The following is a 21,615-nucleotide window of genomic DNA, read 5'->3' on the forward strand; positions in this document are numbered from 1 at the left end:
TATTACTTATATTTTGAAATAACTCAGAAACAATCCCTTTGTCGATATTTTTTTAATTTACTTTCTATTAATAAAAAAAATCGGTCGAACAAGAACCACAAAACCACGAAGTTCGTCTGCATTAACTCAAAAGAGCATCTTTTTAGTTAACCCATCTTGGTCGTCTAATTTTAAACGGAGTTAATCCAACCACAGCTTATAATTTAGGGGCTCTTTAATATTAGTGTGAATCTACTTAGCACGGATTTTAAAGCAGATCGGGTGGTCCAGATTCATGAACTCAAAGGATTCTTTTTTGAGTTAATGTAGAGGATACGAATTCAAAATGACATGCATGTAAATGTGTTTTTGTTATTTTTTCGCCTTTTTTACCTATATTGTATGAATTTTTTGTGTCCAACAATTATATATACATACGTATTGAGTTTGATATAATCAAATTTCTACGCCCGTGGATTATTATTATGTTCAAAATATTTGAAAAGAATGATTAGATTATACAAATTTTCATGATGCATTTTTTTTATTACATATAAATTTTTACAATTTATGAGTTTCATTTCATTTCTAGCCTATCCCAACTCGTTTGAAACTAAAGGCTCGGTTGTTGTTGTTGTATAAATTTTTACAATTTGTTTTGTTTGTTAATAGAAAATGATAGCTTTGAATAAGTTGACCAATTTGAACTGAAAGGTAGGAACAGATATCAATTATAAATTGATAATAACGATGCCAAAATCTCAATGACACGATTCAAAATCCTCGTACATTTGACCAGGGGCGTGCACAAAATTTACACCCTCAAAGAATTGAGCACCAACAAGAGAAAAATCAACAAAAAAAAAGGATAAAGGAACTAAGTTCAATAAACAAACAAACAAATACCCCTCCACAAATTTTGCATCGCATAATTCTGTCATGCTCCCCTGATTCACAGCTACTACATCTTATAACCTATTTTATACAAACTTTACATGCATTCATAGGTACCCATCCACCTGTTTCAACCCCCACAAAAAACAAACAAAACAAGAAGCTCGAGTAATCATTTTAACATGTAAAAACAATTTGAACAACAAAGCTTCATTTACTGTCAGCCTTTTCCTTTGGTTTATTATACTCGGCCCCGCAGCATCAGTTATCAGTATCATCACGTTACGTTCTCTCTTTTTTTTCAGCTCATATCACGCAACTCACCTAACAAAACTACCTGTTCTTCTCCTTTCTCGACCAAATCCTGGACCTTTTAGAAAAAAAACTTCCCAAACTCAAAAGTTTGCGATTGCCGTTCGGTCGACCTGACGATGACGGCAACCGAACAGCCTTTCGTCGTCATGAAGTCCTAAAACTCTCATCATGTAATGTCCAAGATACCAGGTGGCCCCCACTATCTCCACTCAACAATTGTTTCAAGTCAGATGTCAGGCAAAGTGCTGTGACCGGCTGCTTGTGTGCTTTTAGCACTTTTTGCAAAATTAACCTGTATTCTGGCAGTTTCCCATTTAGACCCAAACCACTAAAGCTACTCCTCGGAGACCGATTCTTTCCTGTAGAGGCCTCATCAGACGAAAAATGCACCATCTTCCACACCTTCACTGCACCACTCTGGTGCCCCGTCACGTACCAGTTGGTATCTAGCCAGTCCGAACTTGTCGTACATGCTACTGACAACACCATGTCAGAAGGCAATTGAGAAGTATTTATTACTGCTAGGCAATCCCCGTTTATACTCCATATGGAAAGAAGTATTCCTGCCGCAGTTATAATTTCTCCAGTAAGGTTATTAACATGCACGACTGATATCGGTGCTGGAAATCTTGGGAGCTGTCTAACAAAGATCAGATTCGTCAGATCCCATATAATAACAGTCGAGTCGTCAGATCCAGTGACTATAAAGGAATAAGGCTGACTCACATACAAACATGTAATTTTTCCAGTATGAGCACACAAGGTACGCTCGAGTACCACATTCCGCTGGCCCCGGACCCCATCTCTGACAAACCGCCAAACAGCAACTGCGCCATCATCTGCACCAGTAACTAGAATGGTACCGTCATGGCTGACCCCGGCACACTGGATCTGGTTCCCACCATGTAGGTTTTCGTGAGTGGATAACAACTTGTCCTGGTCATAGGTCACAACCCGGAGACTCTTATCAGGGAAACCCCATGAAACATACTCCGTATAGTTAACGGGTTTGAGCACGCAATTAATACCCGCAACTAGGGTTTTGTCATTGAATGTAACAATTTGGGAGATGGAAGACATGGTACGGCGGGCCTCTTGCGGGACCAGGTAACTGCTGTATCGAAGTGGGTGGGGCAGGATTTTGCGATCAGTTCGTCGTTGCACGTGCGGTTTGGTAAAGAGTTGCTTAGGGGTCTGGCCAAAGTGGTTTATTTGTGCAAGGATTGAGGCTTTCATGGTGAGGTCGGTCACTGAATCTATGTCAACATTCCCTTCGTATGTGTAGTGGTAGAATACATTCACTGCATCCTCTGCTGCCTGATATTAGAAAGCAAGAGTTGAACTGTTAGCATAAGAAAATATAGAGTCGCAGCTTGTGTTATATCTGGCAATCGGTAAAGGAGAGGCAACACATGCATACCTTGCCTCTTTGCTTATGGCCAAAGATAAGATCAATCCAATGGTGGAGATTTTCAGATACATAATCAGACTCCAAGGCCTCACGGTGCTTCCGAATGAACTCACGAACACTTCCTCTCGCCCAAGGGGGCAAAATTACATCCCCAACCTTCTCCCCAGACTGCTTCTCACCAAGGTCGAGATTGAAGCGGTTCTCCAAGAACTCCGGCATGTAGTAGAACTCGGGAATAAGCTCTTTGACATCAGAGGTGTTGCTCTTTCCAGCAGCACTATGCCAGGTGTCACGTATGCTGTTAAAGAGCCGATCCGCATGGTCGAACGATCCTCCTTGCAGTTTTTGGTTCTCCCCACTGAACGGCGGCAACCGGAGCAGATAAAACAACACTATGCCGGCACTAGAGTAGTGTGATCCGTAGTGAAACTTCGGCACATCCGGGTCGTCCCAGCTCTCATACCTAATCATATCACATCCATGACTCAGGTTAGGTTGATCCGTGTACAGAATAGAGAAGCAAGAATAAAGATACAGAAAAATGAAATATAAGATAAATAATAAAAAGTACAAATAAAGAACACCTTTTACGGAATTCTTCCTCCCCCTCGGGTGTCTGGCAACCCATGGGCTTGTCAAGCTTACGGAATGTTTGAGGGTCTGACAAGTCCAGTTCATCGCTCTCATAATCTGAAAGAACCCACGGGAAGACAGGATACTGAGTCAGGTCGCTGTACCCACGACCCGCGAGTGTGTTCAGGTGCATCAGGTACTGGAAGTTGCTTATCTCCCCGCTCTGCCACCGTTTCATGAAAGACTTTGCATAGAACCGCGAGAGACGGCCTCCTTCACTTGCTTCTTGCTTCGATGACCCTGAGATTGTAGTATCCAACCTATCTCACATAAAATACAACAAGCGTTAATATTATCAAGCATTGCATTTTTCTTATTAAGAAACTGCTAAAAAATATGAGAATACAGAATCCAGCCTATGATATTAGACTGGATGAAGGAGCTTTGCCTCGATAACTAATATTATAACTTAAAGCTCAGACATCAAGTACAATCAACCACAGTAAGAGGTACGTTTGCATAGAGAAGAAATTCATAGAGACTAAAAACAATACTTCCAGAAGAAAAAAGAAGAAAATTAAAAAGGAAAAGTACTGACATGCTATTTCGGGGAAGATTCATTGCAATCAAATTCTTAAACACCTCTTCCCTCTCCTTCTTGTGAAAAACCAAGAGGTCATTACAACCATCCATGCTAAATATCTCTATAGCCACTGGCCGCAACTGATAGTCCCGTTTCAACAGCTCGTGTACACTATCTAACTTCCACATGTGCCATGGGTGGGGCAGGTTGCTACTGCCGCAAACCTTCTCCTTACCCCAGGCCCCACCATTGTATGCCCACGCCCTTCCTCCGACCAAATTCCGCACTGACGCCCCAACCCCACCCCGAAACGACGAGGTAGGTGACTTTAAACTAAACTCACTTCCAGTTATAACATCTTTCTTCACACCAAGCGCTTGGTCGATCACTGATGGCTCATCTTCACTTGCCTTCTCACAAATGCAACCAGTCTCATCAATGTAAAAGTTTTCTATGATATACAAACACAATTCACCAATTATGAATATACCATCATGTTTGTCGAGGCCAAGAACCCTCTCACAATTGTACTTTTGCTTGATCACCTCTGATGGTTCAAGGAATGGCCGGATGAGATAGTCTCCATTGTCAAACAAGAGAGAATCAGGTTTATCATCCCCGGGTTTCAGGTCTGTTGCCCGGATGGAGGATGCCCGAGGGGAACCCACTTCTGATCGTGGGTGTATGCTGTCTGTGATTTGTGCTGAGAAAACACTGGATTTTCCGGCACCAAGATCCATGGCCGAGTGAAGGCTCGCGTCATTTATGCTACTAGCTCTGTCATCATTCCATCCGAGTGAAGCGGGTTCAGTTCTGAATCCAATATCCTCATCACCTCCTTCATAGAAAGCACTTGCCCCCCCATCTGTTTCTTTCTGATCAACACTGTCATTTAATGCATTCAAAGAAGAACCCAGATCATCTGTTGGACCATTACCACTAAATCCTGACTCAGGCTCTTCATTTGTCACTGTCACGTCCTCCAGCCGAAACCCATTTTTCAAAAGACTCTGTATGGTGTCAACCCTGAACTTGCACCGCTCAAGCTTCTTGCGCATGCGGTAGGGACCTTCAACTGGGCATAGCTGCCACTCCGGGTCCACAAAAGACTTGCGCACTGGGAATACACCTCTCTCGTGCACCAGCTGCTGTAGCTGGTCTTGCCACTCACTCTCAGCATGCAAAACCCAACCATACTTGTCCTGACGAATCTTTCTGAGCAGGGTCGACATGTTGTTGCGCACTTCTTCAAGACTCTCCCGTCTCTTGTCCATCAATTCCCAGTGCTTCTCATCAAGCTTAACCGCCTCCTTGGACCTCTTTCCCATATCCCTCTTCCTTCTTGTCTCAAACCCTTTGATCCTCACACCTGGGAACTTGTAAGAATCTGTGATGTACCGGTGCCACATAATAGAAGCACACTGGTCTAAAGCGCGGTTTACAACATGCTCCGAGCCATTAAACCACTCAAAGAACATAGAAACACTCCCAGTAAGAAGTTTGTCAAAACCGCCACGCAACACATCATATGCCTGCCCCCCCTGGTCAGATCTCAGCATAAGCACTTCCTCAAACATCTGCCGTCGGTGCAAAAGAAGATATTTCATCAAATCAACAGCAAGATTCTGGGCTGTCAGCCTCTTGTCACGCAAAAGCACAATGAGGTTTACCAGCAAGCAACAGATCACGTCTTTATCCCCATTGCTTGGGCAAAGGATCAAACGCTTGTTTGCAATTAACAACTGTAACACAGTGCAGATATCTATTGCAACACCATCTTTCGAGGCCTTCTTTGCAAGTGGAGATCTCCCAGAGTCTGCTTGAAACCCAGCACCCGATAGCAGTTCGTCCTCCCCTATTGAAGCTAGGTAGGTCGGCAGGAAGCAGTACATGATCATGCGGTTCGTGTTTTTCAAAATCGAGTAGATATACGCCTCTAGCTGCCGTGTGCTTCTAGTGATAGACAAAAGGCCCTTGCCCACAGGTGTCACTTCTTCAATTCGGCCATCCTTGTTTGCAAGTTGTAGCATGGATAATAAGAATTCCATTGTTCTAAGTACGCCAAGAGGCATGGGGAAGGATCCCATGTAGACCCGATCTACAATCATATAACAGAGAGCATCAAGGTTTGACGACCACTTGGCCTTGTCAAGCTTTTTGAAATTGTCCTCGTCATCATCTCGTAGGAGCCTCCTCTCTAGGAAATTCACAACTCGGCCAAGGCACAGCCCCTGAAAAACCAGAAGGGACTCAGCATCTACAAACAAAGGCACAGATTCTAAGATGCTCTCGACAGTGGAGTGTGCCTTTGCTTGCTCTGCAATTATGTCAGCCAAAATTTGCGCAACAAAATCCAACACTGCAGTTGCACCTGCTGAGCATGGCCCACCATCATAACCCATGTCATCCATCTCAAGCAAAATACTTGAGCTTATCGGAAATAACAAGCTACCAGTAAGTTGAGTCCCATGTGAGCTGAGTTTAGGGTCAGCTGCCAACTCCGAGTCATTCACTGAGGAGATCACAGATGGCGCAAGTGGTGGCTTCTCGGCTGAGCCACTAAGCCAAGAGGTTATCATGCCAACCGGGGAGGCAAGAGGTGTTGTGGCCTTGGAGTTTGACTTCTCAGATAGAATTGGAGAGCTTATGAGATTTAAAGAGGCCGAATTGGGGGAGTCGTCCACCAGGGATGTATCCACAATCACATTTGGATTTACCGGTTGGGTCTTTCCATGGTCTTGCTGTTGTTCAAGTTCATCTTCCTTATTTGTAGATTTGATCGGTGTTGTTTGGTGTGAGTTGTCCTGTTTATTGTCGGTTATACCATCAGGGGGAGTCAGGGAACCAGCGGGTTCGTCAGAACTTGTGCTGTTTTGTTCTTGCGGGGAGCTACCAAGGCTCATAGAGGTTTTGGCTGACTGTTCCTGATCAGCCGGTAGGCTTGTGAATGTATCTTTGGAGCTTCCATTGTCATCGATATCATTCAAGATTTTCTCATCAATTGCTTTCCTTTGGAGATCTTTTGCCATTCTAAGCGCACAATCAGCTCTGCACAAAACAAGAGGCAAATTGAATAGACTTTGATATAGTTGATATAAAATGGTACACAACAAAAAAAAAAAATGCATCAAAGGCAGAAATATTATTGAGCACCAACCTAACAAATGAGAAGGTACCTATTTCTACTTTTCAGGACCAGCAATGGTGCTTCTTATCAGTACATGCTGTCCAATTGATTACATGCTAATATTCTAAATTGAATACAACAGTTTCAAAACCACAAAAGACCATACCAATGGAGCACCCTTATGCATTTCATCAATTGCTAGAGACAAGAAAAGAAAAGGCAATGGAAAAACAGAAGGAAAAAGAAAGTTCACACAAAACCAACCTTACACAAGAGAAGTACAAATCAACACAGTTTTCGAGGAACTCAAAGCGTCGGCACGCAACTGAGAAAGGAGGGCACATCTTTGCAAGGTCGACCATGAACCTCAGTATAGAAGTTGTGACTGCAGGGGCCGCAGCCTCCCCAGACATAAGCCTAGCTGCATATGTTTTATGCATGAGAGCCTCCCCTTGCAAGTCACCCCCTGCCAAGTCATTAGTAGCCTCAACAAGATCTGATGCCAGACTCCCACTCAAGTGTGATAGATTACCATTCTGGTACGCAAGCATGGATCTAACACTCAACCTGTCAAATGCGGCTCTTGCCATGGCAACAACTGTTTCTAACAAGTCAACAAACTGCAAGTCGCCGAAGTTTCCATCACTGGGCATGAGGGCATGAAAATCAAGCATGCGCACCTCAGGAACCCTCGGGTAAACCGGCTTGCCGAAAACCAAGCAGAACAAAATGTAGTATATCTCAGGCGAATCAAAAAAGCTAGGGAGTACACGTGTCAGTCCCTGGAAACCGAAACTGGCACGGAATCTCTGCACGAAAGTGGCTGAGGAGGAGAGGCACACGCCGATCAGTGTCATGATCCAGCGCATACTTGTGGGGTGCACAGCCTCATCCAGGAAAAATGCGATCAGTCTAGATGACACAATCTTGTGCCACTGTTCAAGCAGCTCCTCGGCATTGATCGTCACTTGTAAATCTATCAGCACCTCCAAGAGCATGTTCCGTACTATGATGTGCTTACCCATGGCCTCACGCACAACCTGGTGATTGGCACGTGGAGGTGGGTCGAATGTCATGGTCACAAATTTGACCACCAGCTCCAATTCTGAGTTCAGAAACCCATCTTCTAAAATCACCCCTAGAAGCACAACCAGTTTCTCCAATACCGGCACTTCAACATCACCACGCTGCAAGGTCACCAACAGATGTTGCACTAGGTTGATCTGTCGCAATATTGTGAGGTTATGATTTCTGAACCCATGCATTGATACCATCCTCTCCAGAAAACCAAGAAGGGTAATCTGGATTGAGATCGGCGCAGTCACCCACAAAGTCCAGTCGAGCAACACGTGCTCCACCATATCTGGGTTTGATAAAACAATACAGTTTGAGGTCTCGCCTGACAATTCAGTACTCTCCAGCTCTGACAAATGGCTAAACGAATCCTCCCCATGTGATCCCACTGACATAGAGTCGTCAGAGAATTTCGGTAGGGATATATCATCCAAGCCAGCTTCTGCCGAAATCCCTGCTGCAAAGCTTGCAGTGCGGCTAACATTGGTCTTCGGTGGCTCAGGCAAGGAGGCTTCACAGGCGGCAATGCGAAAGAAGATGTCAAGGGACTGCATGTCGAAGAGGGACATGCGGCGGTGGAGAAATAATGCAAGGAGGTGGTATCCACGTAGATTTTGCATGTCACGCATGTTTCTCTGATTCTGTTGCAGCGAGAGTGCAAGGAGCTCTAGGGCCATGTGAAGCATTTCTCGAGTTGTGGCCGCTTCCACAAGGGCAAGCACAACTGCCATGCCACCAACTGTCTGCAAGCTATGCCCAATCGCTAGTTGGTGGCAGATGAACACATCACCACTTAGACGCCCAAAACGGGGTATCCCTGGATAAATTATTGATTAGTTTAACCAAAAATATAAACAAATATAACAGGTACAAATCCCAACTGGAAAGAAAAAGAAAAGGAGTTGTGAGTGTAAAGGGCAAAATTCCTACATGTTTTGTGTTTTTAATACTAAATATCAGAACATAATTGTAATTTATACAAATAATTGAAACCAGCTTGCCTAAGGTTATTATTTTTTGACTTCTTAGGCTTCCTTATAAACATATGTCCTCGCATTTTGAAGACATAAAGCTCTAGTTGCATAGTTCCAGCATAGCACATCTCAGTCTGTGGGTTTGTATTTTTGTTTTTATTTGAAAGTGCTTACCCCCAGCTTTAGAGTACAATATTTAAATGATCTGTGCCTAACCTCTTTGCACTGTCTAATCCTTTCACCCATCCACTAGAATAAATACTGTACTGATCAGTACTTGCTTGTGTTCTTAAATTAACCAAAGAATCCAGTACCAACCAATACAAGAACGTCAATAAAATTTCTACCTACCACCAATAGGAGAAGCAGCAGCCGATGTTGGGTCGACAAGATTCAACAGAGAGAGTGTGCCAGATGTGCGAAATGCATCAGAGGATGTGCCATCAAATGCGAAGATGAGCTTCTTCCCAGTAATCTGCGATACAAGGCTCCTCAACCTCTCATAATCCCACACGATCCCATTACTCTCCATCCTTGCACTTCCTCCTCTCACTGATCCCTCCCCACCACCTCTTTGGCTAGCTGACGAAGATGCCGGCAGCTCGACCTCAAGGGAATTGAGTATTGCCATAACCTCCCCGCCACACGCCTGGTTAGGCACAAACCGCAGAAGATCCGAGTCTTGGAACAACCCTCTGTAACCCTGACCCAATATGAACATCAAAAATATAGCCCCAGAGGTCAGAACCTCCTCGAATAGGTAACAAGACCGGAGTTTCCATGTGAGGTCAGAGGCCCTTCCACGTGCCACTGGTGTGCCCAGGGTCACCTGTAGCGACTTCCCCATGGGGCTCGGCGCATACCCCAACTTACCAGTATGTCGCAACTTCCCGTCTATATAGAGGTGCGCCACACTAGCCTGGAACAGCCCGGCTAGAGCATTTGGCTTACTGTGAACCACCGCGAGGTGGTGCCAGGTGCCTTCTTCAATCTCCAGCCCAGGAATGGAGAGGGGGCTGGAGTTGCTAGTGGCTAGAGTAAAAACACCATTTTCATGCAAGTAAAGCTCAGCAAACAGTGTATTCCCGTCGTCAACTGAGCTGACAGAGAACAGACGCAGTATCTGAGGTGTATTAGATGCACTCCTTTTCCCCACACCCTTGGATGGTTCATATTCTTTTGATTTGAAAAGGTTTTTGAACTGGAACCAACAGATGAAGGAGTAGCCGGAGGCAGGAGGCCATGTTCGCTCTCCAAGTGACACCTGGACAGATGCATGGCCAGTTTTAGTCATGTCCATTTCCACAAAGGAGGCAAGAGAGACGACCCCGGGTCTGAGATCTTCCATTTGGATTAGCTTCCTCATCATGCACACAAGTAGGTTGCCAGAATTTTTGGCCTTCAGTTGGAGGATGTATCTTACAAGCAGCCGAAGTTCCGAGGAAGAAAGTCTGAAGAAAGAATTGAACAAAAGAAAATGAATCAGGAGATTATGACTAAGAAAACATATAGTTACTGGTATGGCTGGGTAGAATTGAACTGACCTGTATGCACCTAGCACTTCCACAATTCTCAGAGCATGGTTAAGAATCGGAGATGGACTATCAAGAAATGGGCTTATCGTTTCCAGAAGAAGGCCAACACAACCTAAATCATGCAAAGAGGGAATAGTCACTACTGTCAATTCATAGGACAAATTAATAAGAAAAAAAGAGAAACAAAATTAAAAGATTTAACGTACCAACAGAAGTTAAGTTTTCCTGATTGAAGGGGCCAGCACTCGCGAGGATCTCAATAAACCCTAGAAAATCCCGCTGAACTTTTGGAGTAAACAACAGCAAGGCTCGAATCAGCACTGCAATTGCACTTGCATTATACACGCGTTCTCTCTCCACCCTTGAGATTCCCAAAGACACCACAGAGAATGCACTCACATTATCATCATGGAACGCATTATTTGACAATGTCGCATTGTTTTGTTGGAGTTCATTAGTTGGGGTGTTCACTATCTCAAATGCAAGCTCAAGCAAGAGGAATATGACTTGTTTTTCACAATCAACAGAAAGCAACCCCGACTCACATAGGAGGTCATAGAATGTATGTGATGAAATGATGTTATGTACTCTTATTCTGTTTATATGATTATTGCACACGCCAGCTGTGGTAGCACGCAGTAGGAAGGTGAAAACACGCATGTGAGAGTGAATGGATGAGTGCTGAGACTCGGTGTCACTTTGGAAACCATGGAGCATTGTCAAGAGAAGAGAGAAGCCAGTGGCCTCACCAAAGACACGCTGCGCCGACACATTTGCACTAAGGATGCGCCACAAAGCACCAAGGATGTCACACTTGGCATCATCTTGGAGCTTGTACTGGGATCCAGCAACACTTGTCACCATGCCGCTCTTGACTATTTCGATTAGGCCTCCCAGTTCCTCTGGATGAGCCTAAAGGTGTACACATCAAAATCTTGTAATGTTAACATAGAATTTTTTTTTTTCAGAGAGAGATTTTGTATAAGAAAAAATTTGCTTCGGAAATGCTACTCTGTGCTAAAAGTTTTGAAGTTACACCTAGAGTTTCTAAAGGCATTTGTAAGGACATCAAACCCCCAGAATTGTAGAACTCAACATTAATTCTCGGCAAGGATTTCTAAGTATCAGAAATTTATAATACCAACTGGTATAAGTACCCACAAAGGTTGAGGAGATAATTGTACTGCATGTGGCAAAGTAACACCAAAGCTTATTCTATGGCTCAATTTAATCTTAATCAAATAACTAAAACTATTATTGCAAATATCTTGCTGAGAAAGATAGGTACCTGAAAGGCGTCTTCGATAATTAGGCAAGATAATAGCCTGAGCACCCCATTCCTGTGGCTATCAGAGATCAGAAACGGTTGCACTATACTGACACCATTAGCAGCACGAAATGCTTGCTGATTTGCCTCAGCCCGTTTCAACAAATGAAACAAACAATCCCATGCCACCCCAACTGTGCCTTCATCCTCAAAAATCGGGAGCCTTGCTGCTGCCGAGGCAACAAGTTTTGGCGATGATAAGATTACATCCTTGCCGTCTATGTGTTTCTGAAACCCACTCGTAGCAGGCGCCGAATGGGTTTTCTTGTCTACCAGGGTTGAGAACTTGCTATGCTGGTCAAACCCCAACAAAATTTTATGTTGTTTTAGATCATCTAGTAAAACTTCCAAAACACCAACTTCACGAAGGACCTTCTTGTACTGCTGGTCAAAAGACAGGAGCTTCACAAAGAAGGAGAGAATCGTTTGTCTTAAACTTGTCATGATCGGTTGTTGTAACAGACAGCACAGAGAGAGTAACTCCTGTTCTGGTATACAATTCACAACTGTCACCGCATATTCTAATATTTTCAATATGATTTCTTGGAGAGATGAGGGGAAACCGGCCATGTTTAGTATGAAAAGAGGCACAGTCCGAAGCTCCTGGCACAGCTTGTAGTTCTCAAGGTGACTAGAGAAGATCTTAAACATTCTGTTAAGCACCTCCAACTGTACCTCCGTGTTGTCAGCTTTAAGGAATATATCCTGAAGCATTTGAATTGCTTCAAGATCCTTCACTTTTGAGCTTCCTGTTTCAACTTCATCAGTTAGACGGTCTGATGAAGGTGGCCGGCTTCGGCCTCCTTTGGTGGTTTTAGATCTCAACTCGAGGGGGCCAGTCTGGGACAGGTTCACTAGGACATCTAGCAGCCGGGAGAGTACAGGGGAGATGCTTGAGGAAGGAGAGACATCCCCCGGTTGTGTCCCTGCAAAGTCGTCTGAATTGGAGGCCTCGTCCTGGAATGAAGATTTTGATGATATTTGTCTTTTGTGGATGTTGGATAGAGTAAGCGCAAATTGTACGAGAAATTGATAACCATGTGCGTTGTGTATTTCATCTCTCAGCTTGATGGGCCCCATTGCACCATTTGCTCCATCTGCATATTCAATACATAAAGGTCAAGACAATTTACAAAACAGGTCCTTGGATGGCAAATATTTGACAAGTACAGGGACTGAATTCTAAATTCCATGTACCTATGGGGAAGAGATTGCCAGATCGGTGAGAAAGTTCCACACATTCAAGCAACAAGTCAACTATTCCCATGGTATAGGCAGCATCACATTTCTCTGGATTGAAATCCTTAATGGCCATCAGAAGGCACTTAATCTGCACATTTCAACCACAAAAAGTAACGCACTGCATTAATAAAATGTGCCTTTTTTGCATGTTAAAAAGTTAAAAGAGAGAGAGGAGAGAAATATTTACCAGAGATTTGTCTCGTATGTACTTCGCTAAACTCCCATTGTCATTAACTAGAACAAGTCCAAGAATCTGTAGACAGAGAGACGAGAAATTTTTGTTAATTCCCAGATATATAAAATACGACCAAAAATTTCATTCGGAATGTACCAAAAAAGAGTTCACATTCTTTCATCTTTTTAGTCGAAATTAAGTTTTAATAGTAATTTCCAGAAAACCCTCATGCACTTCGGAAGCGGAGTAGGTCCGATGTCCATCGGACCCAATTTGGGTTCGATGGGTAGCACTTCCATCTGACTCGCTTTAAGATGTATGCGTGTCGCTTTAATATTTGTGCGTGCCTGCTTCAATATTTGTGCAGATCAAGTGTGCATGCATCTTGAAGCAAATCAGACAGAAGCGCTGCCCATCGAACCCAAATGTGAGTCTGATGGGCATCGAACCTACCCTTTTCCCCATGAACTTCTGCCCCAAAATCTGTATAAATTATTTTCAGAGGAGAACCAACACATGCAGGTGAGAAGCGTAGTGAAAGTTCAAGAGAAAAAGTTACCTGCATGGCATGCCGGTAGAGCTGGACGGTGTGTAATGGGACAAGGCCTTGCCGAAGCTGGGAGAAAACGTTGAGAGAACCGTTGGATACTATGTGGAACAGCAGCTCAAGAGTACCATCTTCAGCCATGCACTGTGCGGCCAAAGGGTGGCTCGCTAGTGCCTTCATTATATGCACCACGCTCCCTTCTATCTGCACACCACACCAATTTGACAGCATGTGACTTGTATAAAATAAACAATTGATTGCTTTGGTGTATGGATTGAATTCTGACAAAAATTGTGGTCAAAATGAAGAGTCAGTAATTCTAGGTTACTTGTTTTCAAAATACGCACATTATTTTACCATTACTGCAGATGACAGCCACAATTTGTCGTATTTGTAACCGGCACAAAATATATTTCAGATTTTTGCAAGTTATGACCTTAAGTTGAGAAATAAATGTTGAAGAACTTCATACCATCCAAGTTGTTTAAAATCATTATACTGAGTATATTATTAGCAAATAACATAATATAGTGTATCTTATTTGACAAAAGCACTCGACTTGGAAATAAAAAATAAAAAGCTGAATCCCATACGATAGTCACTATAACTGGATCATAACAACTAGAAGAATTACCTCAAGCCTCCGCACTCGAGAGGTGTAGCTGTCAGTTTGCTTTTCCTCTGAGGCGGGCCCACCATCATCAGGTGCAGATTCTTTTATGTAAGATTCATCGATACTAAGAAGACCTTGCAGAATATAGATAAGGGATCCCAAAATTCCAGTATCCAACAAATGCTGCTTATCAGTTGGCTGTATCAAACAGTAAAACGAAAAAAACACAAGAATAATTTTATTACCAAAGAATTCTACTACAGGTACACATAAATAATGAAACGGAAGAAACTAATAAGCACGTACCCCTGTGACCAACACCTCCACAGCGTATAAAATGTTTGAACCGGGACAAATGCCATCCTATTTCAATGCATGAGCACTACAATTATGAGTACAGCTGTACAGGTGCTTGTTGGATCCAAAAAAAAAAACATAGAGAGAGAGAGAGAGAGGCTTACATTTGTCACTTCAGTAAAAAAGGACATGACTTCAGAAACATTGAGGGGTTCTTTTGTTTTTGTCTTTTCCCCCCTTAATTTTTTTACATCAGCTTCAAAGGCTCTCCCAAGAACAAAACAAAATATATGCGACTCGACTAACCTGAAAACACATTTAAGTACAGTAAGCCAAAGATAAACAAGAATTATATTTTCTATATGACACTTTGCTGATCAAAACATAACCTTACCAATTTCCAGTTTTTCTTTTTGAACTAGGATTCTTATTTATTGGATTGGAATTTTCTACATTGATAAATTTCAACACGTTTTTCCAAATATTTTTCTTTAACTTGCTTTTACTAAAACCGTCGATTTTTATGCACTTAGGTAAGAATCATCCACAAAAAATTACAAACCAACAAAGGTTCCTTATATACAGATTTTGTATAACATATACAGAACAGTATATTACAAGCAATAAACATATTGTGAATGTGGCAGGACAAAAAAATGGTATGAGGAAAGAAAAATAAAAAGTTTATACAACAGCATATAGTGATTGGTTTGACGGATTTTCTCTAGGTCAAAAAAACCAATTTAGTTAATTCTAGGAAGTGTGTAAAAGAGTATTAAAATATAGTACACGGGATAGAGGTAGCATACTTATTGACTATTTGTGCTACACTAGATTGTTGTCTGACTAGTCTACAAAAGGCCTCTACAGCATAAGCAAGCGCCTTTTCTTTCTCCTGAAAAATAAGTGCAAAAATATATTATCAAAGATCCCAAGGAGTTCATATTAGGAATGACGTGGCATGAAATAACTAAATGCTACAATAGTTCGTTAATTCGCACATAATAGTAGATCTGGCTCGATTTATGTAATTAGTACAATTAATGAGATCATATCTTGATCGTTTATCAGGTAGCTAGATCATATAGAGAATTATACTCGTCAGCAGCTTTTTAAGTAAAGTATATTGAATCCACTTGTCCACACCTCAATCCAAAAGGAAGAAAAATAAATTATACCCCTGAAAATATAAAAATATAACAAACGCTCCCCGGGGATTCCACCCCGCCGTTCACCTCCCCGCCTTTACCTCCTAATTTCTTCAAAAAAACAGGAAGAAAAAAAAAACACACAAAGAAAGAGACCGACTGCATTCGCCCTCATCTATGTGGGGAGAATCAATGAAGAAAAAGGGGTAGATCGGTAATAGTCAATATGTTTTATATTTAGAGATGAAGAACTGATAATTCTATGTTTTGTTAGACATGCAGGGAAAGCTTCTCCATTTGACGGGCACACATTAATAAACTGACCAATTAAATCTAGCGCATCAAAGATATATAAGTTGGTAGGGTAAGTGTGCAACAAAAGGCGAAGGGGTAAAACAGTAAATGCACCTTTTCAGAGCTGGATGAGCGGAATTCTTCCCAGAACTTCCGAAAAGCCAACTCCAATTCATGCTTGCCCCTGCTCCCAAACAAACCAAAAGGCCTAATTAGCAAATTAACTAAAGAGTTTGAGATATATATTATGTACGTGATTAATTTAAAAATTTGTATGCAAAATGAAAACTAAATATTGAATGCCAACTTCAAATTTATCAGTTCATCTGGTGAAATATTCTAAATTACATGTATGAACCCATGCAAATAATTTATACTTTCACCAAGAGAATCAAAAGATAGTATATATGGATTGAAAAGAAAGCAAATTACAACGTCTTGTGGAAAAGTTCTGTAGTAAATCCAAATTAAACCAAAAGAAAATTTACCGAGCTGACAGCATTACAAAATTTTCTCAGGTTACAAAAAATTCAGGTCAAACCTATAATAAAGAAATTTTCCCCAAGAAAGATCCAAATTTGTACTAAACCTACAAACATTAGTTGGGTTACCAAATAGCAGAAGCTTTCCAAATTCTAATACAAAATCTTTCAGAAAGGCACAGATATCTCGCCTTAAAAAAGTGAGGTCTAACCCATTTGGGAAACAAATCTTCTAACCAACAGGGGAAACAAATATCTCCTTTTGCAACACAATTCCATTAACTGCCTCCATTTCAAAACAAAAAAAAAAGATAAAAAAACTCGAATCATACAAAAGCAAGAGAGAGCTACCTGGCAGGAGACCAGCTAGGAGAGGCTGTACCAGGCTGGTACGAGTCAACCCAGGATGCATCTGAGACGGCTGAGACAGATACCGGCGCGAGCGCAACAGGCAAATGCTGGTTGTTGGGATAGAGAAAGGGGTTCCCCTGCTGTGTCCCTGACGACTGGGCCCCGTCTGTCTGTTGCTCTGCACCAGATAACCCGACCTTCTCCTTGATGTCCTTGAGCAATGTCGACCATCGCATCATCTTTTGAAACCAGTTGAAGGGTCCCTCATCCAAGATCCGCCGCCTAGATCAGACCCCAGATATCACAGCTTTCTTTTCAAAAAAAAAAATTCAAAATTTGGATCAGATGCGAACTAGAGAAAGATATAGCGATTCGAAATGCTTTTTGCTCGTTCTTTTGGCGAAATTCTATGAATATGATTAAAATCTTTGTTTTGTTTTTGCGAGAGAGAGACCAGAGACGCGATTTTTCTGTTTAGTTGTGTGGATTTGTTTAGTTGTTCTTCCCTCTCCCTCCCTTCCTCTTGCGATGCAAAATCTCTGTTTGTTTGTCAGAGACTTGGAAAACAAATGCCTCTATCTCTCATTTTCTTCTTTCTTTCTCTCTCTTCGGTCGGACGCGCTCAGATTCTCTCTCCTCCCCTTCTCTTTCGGCTGTCTGTTTTTCTTTCTTTTTGTAATATTTTTCCTCTCTCTCTTTCTCTATTGACCAGTTCTTTTGTAACATCTTTATGTGGTTCTCTCGTGTGGCGGGCCGTTGAAATGGTCTCTTTGACTAGTTGCACGTTTCGCTATAGCAGATATATATAACATGGCACGCTTTTTTGTGGATATTTGTTTGTCTTTGGTCCATCGTCGACCGGAGGTTTGCCATGTCGGACAGAAAGAGGTGCCACGTGGCAAGATCCGGCAGCGTGATTTAGAAGGTGAAGAGCGTGTAGGATTAAATGCTTAAACCGACGGATGAGATGTCTCTTTTGCTTTCTATTTCTGAGTTATTTTAAATTAAATGCTAGTGTTGTAGAAGAAACGAGAAAAAGAGAATGTGTGTAGAGATTATTTTTTATGTTTTTGGTAAGTTATTTTCTTTAAATTTATTTATATTTAGCTAATTTTTAAAATTTCAAATGTTATTGTATATAATAATCTATAAATTGCTTTACGGTTATATTTTGTTTTTGTAAAATTATTGCATTGAAAAATTATGGCTATTTTTTTAAATTTCAAATATTGTTGTATATAATAATCTATAAATTGCTTCACGGTTATATTTTGTTTTTGTAAAATTATTGCACTATATTCAAAATTCCTAGTGCTCAAATGCCATGTAAATATCAATAAATTAAAATCATCAATCCAAAAAGCCATTTCAGCCTAACAAAGAAGAAATAAGTTGAAAAATAATATGTTCAATGTTTAAATATCATAAGTTTAAATGATAGTGTGTGTTATAGTACGAATTTATAATGATACAATTGAATATTATGCTATTTACTATAACATGTGTTGTATTCATATTCAACAGTGTTTAAAATTTCGAAAAATGAAATTGAAAGATCCGTCAACATTATAGTCTATTGTCTATGTTGGAATTGTTGTGGAAACACGTGATATGATGTTTGTAAGGATATTTAAATCGTTCATAAAAGATTTCAAAATAGTATTAAAATGATTGAATCATATGATCTTTGAAAACTATAAGCCATCGATGTAATATTACAGTACATACATGCAATATTGCAATGCATCGATGCACCGTGAATGTTCAAAAAGTAATGTTTTAACACATATAGTAAATGTATTATAATACATCGATGCAAAAGTACAATGCATAGATAAAAACACTGATATTAAGAGAATTATGTTATAGCACATATTATTGGTGTGTTATGATGCATCAATAAAGAAGTGCAATTTGTCAATGCAAGGATGAATATTCAAGTTGTCACCATAAACTATTCAAGTTGATATAGATACAGATTTTTCATATAATATTGAATTTTACACATTTTTTTAAAGAACAAAATTATATCAAGAAATATTCTTAAGTTTGATTTACTCTTTGGAATTTAATGCAAAAGATTTTTTTTTTGTGTCATTGAAACTAACACCAAAAAGGAACTTGAATTAAATTCATGATAGGAAATGCTAAAATTTTAAATAAACAATATATTATTGGTGAGAATTGAACTCAAGTTCTCCACAACCACAAAGTAAGCTCTAACCACTAGACTACAAGTACATATTTGATATTTTATGGGGGGGCTACATTAAAAAAAATTCAATTAAATTTCAATATACATAACTAAAATCTTAAAATCACAGAGTGATTTAGCATATGTACATATGAATGTAAACCCGTCCGTGACTAACACTAATAATGATCTATTACAAATCACTACAAAAGATAACCTTCATAACAAAAAACCTCAAAGTTTGTTATTTTAATTCATTTGATATTTATAATCTAATGTCATTAATTTCGACTATAAGGTGTGTGTATTAAAGGTAGACCGATTGTGAACTGTAAATGGGGTCTCAACCTCTCTTTTGATGGAAAGTTGGAGACGATCCGGATCGATCTTAACAAAATATACAAAGCGGTCGTATAAAATTTGATCCAACCTTTTTTAAAAAAAAAAAAATTGCACAAATGCCCATCCATTAATAGAAAAAAAAAAAAAAAGTCTTACAATCAATCAGAACTCACACAACAAGCAACTTCAGCTTAAAGTAAAAAAAAAAAAAAAAAAAAGGAAGCAAGCAAGAGATATATCATGGAAACACTCCATGCTTAAAGTAAATAAAAATAAAAAATTTGCAACCTCATCGGCAACAAGCAACTTCAGCTTTAATATTCGTGCAATAGGCAACTTTTTTTTTTTTTTTTTTGCATATATTGCATAAGTGAAGAATTAATGATTAAAAAAAGATTTAACTCTCAAGCCCCATTCGACATATCCATAAAATTATCTATATAATCTTAAATTTCTAAAAATCAGTATTCTCTGCATCTTGATTCAAGTCTTAAGAGTAGAATTAAAATGTGTTACTGGTTTCGTGCTCTAATTATGCTCCACGTTTTTATCTTTATTTTCGAAGTTTGAGCAGTCGATTTGAACCACTTAATATGATCTTCGTATTAAAGTGTACTTGGAGACCAAATTTTACATTTATAATATATACATATAGAGTTGGGTTATCATGCTTTAGGAAGTAAAGAAAGTGTTTTATTTCCCGCTAGATTTTTCAAAGTTCAAATAGTTATCCGTATTTCTTAACATAATCTTCGTATTGATATGTGCTTGGAGACCAAATTTTACATTTTTTTTAAATAAAATTTACTATTTTAATTTTTTTTTTAAATTACAGCTTTTCATTAGACAAAAAAAAATCAGAAAAGCAATGATTTCAAAAATTTTAATAAAATATTAAATTTTTCCAATATTAGACTGTTACACTAAATTTTAATAAATACTAAATTTTTCCAATATTTTAATTGTTAAAAAATGCCCCGCGTATTTTTTTATATATTTTTTTTGTAATTATCTTTCCTTTGAAAGTTTTTAGCAGAGAGGTTATAAATTATGAAGAAAAAAATAACATATTTTTTTTTCCTAAAGAAATGATCTAATACTAAATGGATTCTCATATTGGTTGAAGAATTCAAAATAAAAAACATTAACAGTGTTCGTCATTGCCAAGGTTTGAACTTTTAAATTTTCATCACACGAGAGAAAAGAAGCAGAGAACCGTCTCAATTTGATTATTTATTTAGCATAGTTTCGTTGGAAGCATGTCTATTAAAGCAGCCACCTTTCTGTCTATTTTCTTGCTTCGGCTGCTATGCATCTCCAACTAACAGGATAGTAACAAATGAATTATTCGGTTTCGGTTCAGTGAGGTCAAAAATTCGTGATTCGGGAATAGTTCGGGTATAATTTGAGAATGACTCAGAATTATCCGGACCAGAGATCTCAGTTCTACAAGAGAGCAAAAAAAAAATGTTTTGGGAAAAATTCAAAAAATTTGCGAATAATTCGGGTTTAATTCGGTCAAAGTTCGGTCAATCGAATAATTCAGCGTTCGGTTTGGCATTACCAAAAAAAACAAATATTCAAGTATAATTCAGATATAATTCACGAATTTTGTGACTGTAACTAACAGTAATGAGATGGGAATTCAGCTTTGGACAAACGTTTTACAAAGTCATATCTATTAATTTTCGGAAATTATTTAAACGGAACGCTGGATATATTTCAAGTCTTAGAATTTATGGTACCAAGATTTAAGAATATTTCATGACTTTTAATTATTTTCTTAATACAAGATTTATACATTTTATGATTTTCATTTTAATTTGATTGAAACATGTTTCTACGACTTTATTTATACAAGCTATATAAAAGAAAAGAAATCTTGCAAAATCTAATTTATTTAGAATATGAGATCATCAAAATCAGAATTTGACGAGAAATGTATATGGTGCTACACATAGCACGATTTGGTATGTAATACGGATCAATTTTTCATTTACAAAATTTTAACGGTCGATCCGGATCGTTCAACATAATTTTTATATAAATATGTATCTGCATACTAAATTTTATATTTTTCGAATTTTTTTTTAAGATAGGTAGAAAAACACAGTTTTTGGATGGTCTAAAATTTTCAG

At 39.6% G+C, this 21,615-nt stretch overlaps 1 protein-coding gene across 2 annotated transcripts; it reads right to left on the bottom strand.

Annotated features, from left to right (window-relative positions):
* Window positions 1-745: 745 nt before the first annotated feature.
* Window positions 746-17,636, bottom strand: SPI (BEACH-DOMAIN HOMOLOG A1). 2 transcript variants are annotated; one of them, XM_078304661.1, is made up of 19 exons: window positions 17,396-17,588; window positions 16,942-17,252; window positions 16,223-16,292; window positions 15,476-15,561; window positions 14,831-14,972; window positions 14,676-14,732; window positions 14,391-14,567; window positions 13,769-13,960; window positions 13,222-13,287; window positions 12,990-13,122; window positions 11,754-12,889; window positions 10,672-11,377; window positions 10,475-10,577; window positions 9,282-10,381; window positions 7,147-8,773; window positions 3,771-6,803; window positions 3,184-3,492; window positions 2,609-3,062; window positions 746-2,505 (listed from the first exon to the last, which is right to left on the bottom strand). In XM_078304661.1, exons 2-19 carry the CDS (start codon window positions 17,178-17,180, stop codon window positions 1,333-1,335), a joined length of 10,803 nt encoding a protein of 3,600 aa, XP_078160787.1. In that variant the 5' UTR covers window positions 17,181-17,252; window positions 17,396-17,588; the 3' UTR covers window positions 746-1,332. The 2 variants fall into 2 exon arrangements, with proteins under 2 accessions (XP_078160787.1, XP_078160786.1); XM_078304660.1 differs by having other exon boundaries at window positions 16,942-17,636.
* Window positions 17,637-21,615: the final 3,979 nt, after the last annotated feature.

The sequence above is a fragment of the Carex rostrata genome, chromosome 6 (genome assembly GCF_964058835.1).
Source record: "Carex rostrata chromosome 6, lpCarRost1.2, whole genome shotgun sequence".
Classification (NCBI taxonomy): domain Eukaryota; kingdom Viridiplantae; phylum Streptophyta; class Magnoliopsida; order Poales; family Cyperaceae; genus Carex; species Carex rostrata.